Below are 7,759 nucleotides of genomic sequence, written 5' to 3'. Positions count from 1 at the left end.
CTTGCACGATACTTACCTCGTCATCCTCTGCCTCCCCATCGATATCAGCACGACGCGGCTGCCGCTTGGCGGGCTGTTTCGAGTTCCACCGAGAAGAATTGTTTACAGGCCCCTGCATAGAACAAACAAAACACATAACATGGTCAGGAACACCCCCCCCCCAAAAAAATAGTTATTATAATTGCAAAACAAAACTGCCACAAGGATAAATGAAAAATGATGAAAAAAGCAAACATACCTCTCCTTCACTAGGAGCCGCATATCCTTCTACAACCATTTTTGGTCTGTGAAAAGAAAAGCAAACAAACAAATTAGTCGAAGCAACCAAATGTATTAAAGAGAAAAAATGAGCAAAAACAATTGATATCAAAAAAATGCCATGAGGTAAGCAAGTAATGTTGATTTTTCAAAGCACACCTACAAAACAAAACAAAAATGTGTGCAACTTGATGCACTGTATGGCCAACAGGTCACACATAAGTGTGCAACCAAAAAATCAGCATACACACTGCATGGTCATGGTTTAGGCATTGAAGCCAAAACTAAACTAGTTGTCAACCATGCAACTATATAGCCCTTTCCTGTACAACTGCATAAGTGTGACTAAGCCAGCTAGGATATGTATTGCTTTGATTTGCAAACTCATGTATGAATGCATACCCTTGTGACAACAGAGCACACATGAGTGTGCAACCAAATGAACACATATACTGCTTGAACATGGTTTACACAATGCATCCATCTGAATACTATCGTTTGTGCAACTGGTTAGCTCTCACTGTGCAACTTCATAAGTTGGCTAGCCAACTGAGATTTGTATATGCATGATCCAACTACATTTGCATTTCTGTGCAACTATGACAACAAAATAGCCAACTGGTTATTTATATGCATGCAACTTATTAGAAAACAGAGAAACCACACAAATACATTTTGAGAGGGTTGAGCAATAACATTAGAACTATCCTCTCGGTACTCTTATGTACTTCCCTCCTTCTATTCCAACTCAAATCGCCGCCCAAAAATGAAAACATACAAACGTTACAGTGTTAGCTGACTAAAGAAAACACTTATTTCACCACCCAATCATTCAGTTTCTACAAGGACGATGGAACACACATAGAATTGGACTATTTTACTTCAGTCATGTACTGAGTAGCAGACTAGCACTCAATTAGAAAAAGGAAAACAAACATTAAAAATGTAAATATAAACTAGACTCGTGTGCCAGAACTACTAGCAAATACTACTACACTGTATTGACATGCAGGCACCCATAATCGCTAGGCTATGATGGTCCAGTCAACGAATTTCAGACGAGAAGGTGTCAATGCTCTCCCACGGGACCCTTCTGCCTGAATCAGGCCAGAATCGCTGCCGGCGCTAGGACCTGACACTGCTGCACCTTCGCATGACAGATCATGACCGAAAAGACCACATCAGACACCACCACCACCGGAGGCTGCTCCATCTCCGCCATCGCGTGACACAGACATCAAACGCCACCGTGACCAGAGAATCCTCCACCTCCGCCATCACGGTGTCCAGTCACGTGGAGGAGATCATCAAAGAGCAAGCAGATGGGGGGAGTGGGCTCAGTCGGAGCCGGAGGGGAAGGAATCTCAATCAACCTCGGGCAGACGAAGGAGACGACGGCCGCATCCCGTCGACGAGGGCGGGGCACGGCGACGATGGGGCTGGATTTGGTTGCGCAGGGAGGAGCGGGGCAGTTGGAGAGGACGCCATGGTGGAGTGGGTTGGTGGTGGTGCGGCCAAGCCAACCGTCGTCGTGGTGGTGCGTCGACGACCTCGGGGCAGAGCCACGCGGAGGTGGTCCTCCCCTCCCTCGATCCGCCGGTGGAGCGTGGTGGCCGGTTAGTGGGAGGCTCCTGGTGGTCGGCGTTGAGGGGAAAGGCCGGTGAGCCCCGTCTGATCCAGATCCGTGGGGAGAGTGAGAGAGAGAAGCGGGTGCTGAGGGGAAGACAGAGAGAGGCTGTCGGTGGGCCGGGAACTTGTCAGATAGCGGTTGTGATGGCCGGATCGTGCGACCGCGAGCCGGCCGCTCGATGTGTCCAAATAGTGCGTATGCACTTTTTAGATTTTAGGAATAAAAAACCAATGGCTATGTTGTTGCACTTCGTTCCCTTGTTCCCTTGTTTGGCTTCAGCATGCCAAATTGTTTACGTTTATCTACTTTTTAAACCTCCTTCCGAAACAGAACAGATGAACAAACCGCAAGTCACATCGTATCAGAATGCAAGCTTTATCATGGAGGAAAAACAACATCACTCATCTTTCAAAGACTTACATATAAGAAAATTATAAGCAAGGAGAAGTTCCTCGTGTTACAATCATCTCATACTCTCTGCAACAGTCCGGTGCTTCAGCGATCAGACCCTCCATCTCCTAGTCCTCCAGGGGTACTCAGACGTTCACCACCGTCGTAGGTCATCTATATAACTGATGCCAGGCGTCCCAACTGTCTCAACTCTCGTGGAAGTAACTGTGAGATCACATCATGAAAAATTCAGCTCAGCAAATTGCAAACTGCGTACATGGTGGTGCTATTTTAGATAATGCGTCATTCTGTTTTTGTGGTTCAGGTCGTGACATATTTGTAGACAACCACGTCAGATGGGTAAACTTAAAATGGGGCTGGGTAAACTTGAAATCTGCAGGAATTTCGTATGGAATGGGAAATTCAAATGTGGAGAGGCTTCCTTTCAGTTCCAAAATACTACTACAGCAATTGCTCTGTTCTCCTGCTAGTCAGGGTGGAAAAAAAGGAAACCAGGATAAACAGAAGCTAAATGAGGATGTTTCTGAAGATTAGAAGAAGCGAAAAATGAACCGCTGAGAATGGGTCAGCCCATTCTAGCATGAAGTTGGAAGTGGACACAAGCCATGGGAAAAAAACTAAATTAACCAGTGTTGCGGCACACTAGTACTACTTCCTTGCTGGATTCTATATATCTAAGATAACCACCTGGTATTCTGCTATTTCAGTACTAAGGATACTATCACAACGTCATATCATCAGTTTCATTATCTGTAAGCTACCACAAATCTCTGTAAAACATTTTTCCCCATCTTGCAGATTGTAGTTCTGTAAAACACTACAATTTGCAATTCACAGAACAGATTCTTACTGAGGTTAAAACAGAACAGTGTCATCCTTGCGTCTTCCACAAGGTTTCATACACATTCTCAGCATATGTTATAGAGTAGCAAAACTATAAAGGAAAGTTCTGAACAATCATGGTGAGTGCAGGCATGCACTAACATTTGGATCATACTCCCTCCGTGCGGAATTACTTGTCTCTCCCATGGATGTACCTAGAGTACATATATAGACAAGCAAAGTAGATACTACTGATACTGAGTCCAACCTCCCTCCTACTACTTAGGAATTACTCCCTCTGTAAATTTTTATAAGACTTTTTAGCTCACAAAGGGAGCATTTTCTAGCTAGATACTCACAGTGATAGTAAGCAAGGAGACCATCAAGAAGAAGCACCAGTGCTAGCTCCCCTACAGCCCTCGGAGAAAACGTGGCAGCCTCACACGGCTGCCATCTTTCCTCTGGAAGAACGGATGCCTGACTAGGCTCTCTTTGAAAGAGATCCCGAGAAGCTTTGGATCAACGTTCTCCCATAGGAATTTCTGGATCAACTCTCCCTTGTTGTCACAGTGAAACAGGGAGAGGGACCAACAAATGCGACCGATTAGCAGCATATCTCCGTTCTCAGACACAACCTTGCCGTATAGACACTGAACACATTTACCATCTTCCATCATCTCCTCCTCCGGCAATTCAATCTGGTACTTTGACGACCATACTTCCGCCTCATAGTCCTCCAACACCCAAGCTTTCGCGGTCATGGTAGCGGTATCTATGCAGCCGATGCCGAGCATACCATCCATCTGAAGCAGGTGTGCCGAGCTGGTGGATGTGGGAGATTGCACCCAGCTGAATGACTCTGCCACCGTGTCGAAAATTATAATCTTGCTGTTGAAAGCATGCCAGTGTAGGCAGTCATGTAGCAGGAGAGGCGGGCGCTCGGAGGCTTGAAGGTGCCACCAGGATCTGTCCTTGTTCATGGATGGCGAGGCCACTGGCAGCCCGATGCATCTCTGTTGTCCCTGCAACGAGCTGACGGTGAGGACGTAGTAGGCAACCCTGCAACTCTTGTTGTCTGGATGCTTCCAGAAGAGGACACGGTAGTCGCCCGACGGGCGGTGAGGGTACAGGGCCGCGACACTGCCGCCGGTCAGATACGGGAGCTGGAGCCACTGGCGCGTCGCCGGGTTGCAGATGTAGAAGCGGTGGTTGGAGAGGGAAAGGAGGAGGAGGCCGTCGCAGGAGGCGTGGATGGTGAAGCTACGGCGAGATTTGTTGTAGTCGTCGAACCCGAGCACGGGCCGGCGAGCGGCGGGGGTTCGCCGGATATCCAAGGCATCAACCACGGCGTGGGCGGCGTAGTCGTTACTCCTGGTGCGGAAGAAGACCAGCGGGAGCGATGGCTGGCGGCGGCGGTGGGCCATCAGGAACGCGGCGTCGGAGGCGAGGCGGCGCCAGGAGCGGCAGGCCGCGCGGCAGCGGAGGAGCTCCTTCGCCGGCACGCGGACGAGGATTTCCCACTGGACGACCTCGTCAGGGAGGGGGGCGGGGACGGCGACGCGGTCGCGCCTGAGTGCCGTCCCGTTCACCACGGATCCAGCGCCGCCGCCAGCCATCGCAGGAGCTCGCCGGCGACGGCGAATCGTAGGGTTTGACCTGAATTTTGGGGTGCTGCGGCGAGGCCTGGTGGAAAATCGGGCAAATATGACTTGCACGAATATTAAAGTGCCAACCAACGGTGGATTAAGCCCTCTCACAACTTACTTGATGCATTTTTAGTTAGTTTTTATTTATTCGTCAGCCGTAAAGGCTTCTTCCATAGTCTCATCGCCGGATAGTTTATAAAGGCTTCTTTGACACTTTAACCCGGATAGTTTGTGCGCGCGAGTTCTGAAGGCAAGGTACTTTCCAGATGCTGACGTGCTACATGCAGACCAAGGAAAAAGTTTGCAGGTTATAAAGCAAAGAATTATCGAGAGGGTAGGGGACGGCACAAGCATTAAGGTGTGGGAGGACCCTTGATTGCCGAGGAACAGGGACCGAAAGGCCATTTTCGTCGAGAGAAAACACACTGATTGAGAGGGCTGCTGAACTATTGGATCCAGTTGTAGGTGGCTGGAACGTTCACACGCCAAACACTTCTGGGATGAAGCTCAGAAGTGGTTTGCCTACCATGACTTTGCCCGCTTACTTAGGCACGCGACATTGTCAGCGACCAATGTTCTCGGATGGTGATAGAGCGGAGATAGTGTGGATCATGTGGTTTATTTGGCATTCCCGGAATAGATGGACCCATGAGGACGAACATGTTGATCCGGCAAATTTATTACAAATTATCCGAGAAAATTTAGCAATTCTGGAGCTACCACAGGAACATGCACTCACTATTAGAGATTTTTTTTGAGGGGTCACTATTAGAGAAATGCTAGGCACAACTTTAGTTGGTGGCATTTTGTATATTTGGCACGTACCACAAATTGGCCCATTTAGTTAGTGTTGGTGTTGCTTTTTTCTACACACCACAAATTGGCCCATTTGTACTCACCAGGCACAATCTAGTGCTCGCGTTGTATTTCTATCAACGTTGTAGGTAATTAATTTAGTGCCATAAATAATTTTGAATCTTTTATAATCTTGAGTATTTTTTTATTGTTTTTGAGTCTTTGTTTACTTTAAGTCTGTTTATTGTTTTCAAGTATTTCCATAATTCTGAGTCTTTTTTTTTACGAGTCTTTTATTTTTCTGAAACTTTTATAATTTTGAGTCTTTCCATTATTTTGAGTTTATTTATTGTTTTTTTGAGTGTTTTATTATTTTGAGTCTTATATATATTTTTAAGTCTTTTATTATTCTGAATCTTTTATACTTTTGAGTCTTTTATTGTTTTTTAGTCTTTTTATAATTTTGAGTCATTTATTTTTTGAGTATGTTTATTGTTTTAAGTCTTTCTATTATTTTGAATCTTCTATAATTTTGAGTTTAATTTTTTTTATAATTTCGAGTGTTTTTAATTGTTTATGAGACTTTTATTTTTTTCACAATCTTTTAGTTTTATTTTTTTATTTTTTTATCCTTTTTATCAAAGGATGCATTCCAAAGCTTGCCACCACATTGTGTGACTTCTACTCACTTCATTTATTACTACTCATTGAAAAATATTTGGAGACCATGAAAGTTATAAACAGAGGAGCTAACTGCAGTCCCCTCCACATTTTCTCATCCGGGCTCGGGACCGGCAAAGGCAGTGTTAAACTACAAAACTACAAAACACAAAAAAATTAGCAAACACTACAACCAATCATTCAGCTAAGCAACAAGCCACACAATCAACCAAGATAATAACACAGACATGGTTCAAAATATCATGGAAACACAGCTGAAATCATGCTTGCCTCACTAGCAGAATCACAAGTCAAAATCAAGGTTCAAATCATGTGTGTCCACACGAGCAGAGACACCACTCACAAGAGCACAAAGAGAGGTCCAAATTACACAGAAACAAAGAGCATCACGCGTCATGGGGATTAAAAGTTGAACACACAGAAGTACTAAAGACCCAACGAGGAGTCGCGGCATCGAAGACAAAGTAGTCGACGGCGTCTAATCCATATGGAACACACAACATGGACAATCTGCTGAAATGAAAATACAGGTGACTCAAAGAATTGAACACACAACATGGACAACATGCTGCATGTAGGAAGTGAAGAAGCTCCATTCCTGAATATAAGTAAAACTGCATACTCTGAACTACCTGATTGTTCAAAAGTCCTCTGTTGTTGCCGGGCTGCTGCAGTCACCTGTCTGGTACTCCCTCCATCCCAAAATTCTTGTCTTAGATTTGTCTAAATACGAATGTATCAAGAGAATTTTGGGACGGAGGGAGTACAATGTAATCACATCACTCATCTCAAATAAAACATACCACTGGCTTCAGTGATGTTATAGTACAAAAGGACACTGAAATAGATATACATTGGTATTGGGGTACAGAGAACTTCCGCAAGAGTTCCAACACACAAAAACCAGTAGTAAAATCACCATTGGAATGAATAAAATGTATTGCTGCAAACAAAGACATTTATCTCAGAACTATATATGCTAACCATATCTTACAACAGATAATCAATTCAGAAACACAGCAAATGCTAGTTAACATCCAAAAGAGGAAAATAGAGGGGGAAAACGGGCCACATCTTTAAAAAGGTGCACAACAAAACCATTTATCATGCTAAACACTACATCAGCTAGATTTCAAGTCTTGCATGCACAAAAGTAATTAACAAGCTAACCATCTAGGTAAACTAGAATGCAAAGGAGGTAAATGCAGCTCCCTCCACATTTTCACATCCGGGCTTGGGACCGGCAAAGGCAGTGTTAAACCACACCAATCATCATTCAAGCATACAGGCCACACCATCAAGCAAATGCAACATTCACACACACACAGAGTCAAGCACACACAGAGTCAAGCACAAACACAATCAAGCCACACACAGTCACACACACAGTCAAGCCACACACACAGAGTCAAGCCACACACAAGTCACACACACACAGAATGGAGCACTTGCACACAAGAAACATACATAAATAGGGGGGCACAAACAGAAAGCTAAAGAATTTCCAGAACTTGAA

The 7,759-nt window shown here is 44.9% G+C and overlaps 1 protein-coding gene across 1 annotated transcript; it reads right to left on the bottom strand.

The window, feature by feature from the left end:
* Positions 1-3,122: 3,122 nt before the first annotated feature.
* On the bottom strand, positions 3,123-4,834 carry LOC109735653 (F-box protein At5g49610-like). The gene has a single exon (XM_020294865.4). The coding sequence runs from the start codon at positions 4,735-4,737 to the stop codon at positions 3,532-3,534; it is 1,206 nt and encodes a 401-aa protein (XP_020150454.1). The 5' UTR covers positions 4,738-4,834; the 3' UTR covers positions 3,123-3,531.
* Positions 4,835-7,759: the final 2,925 nt, after the last annotated feature.

This window comes from Aegilops tauschii, chromosome 3 (assembly GCF_002575655.3).
Source record: "Aegilops tauschii subsp. strangulata cultivar AL8/78 chromosome 3, Aet v6.0, whole genome shotgun sequence".
Taxonomy (NCBI): domain Eukaryota; kingdom Viridiplantae; phylum Streptophyta; class Magnoliopsida; order Poales; family Poaceae; genus Aegilops; species Aegilops tauschii.
This window is presented reverse-complemented; position numbering and strand designations above follow the sequence as displayed.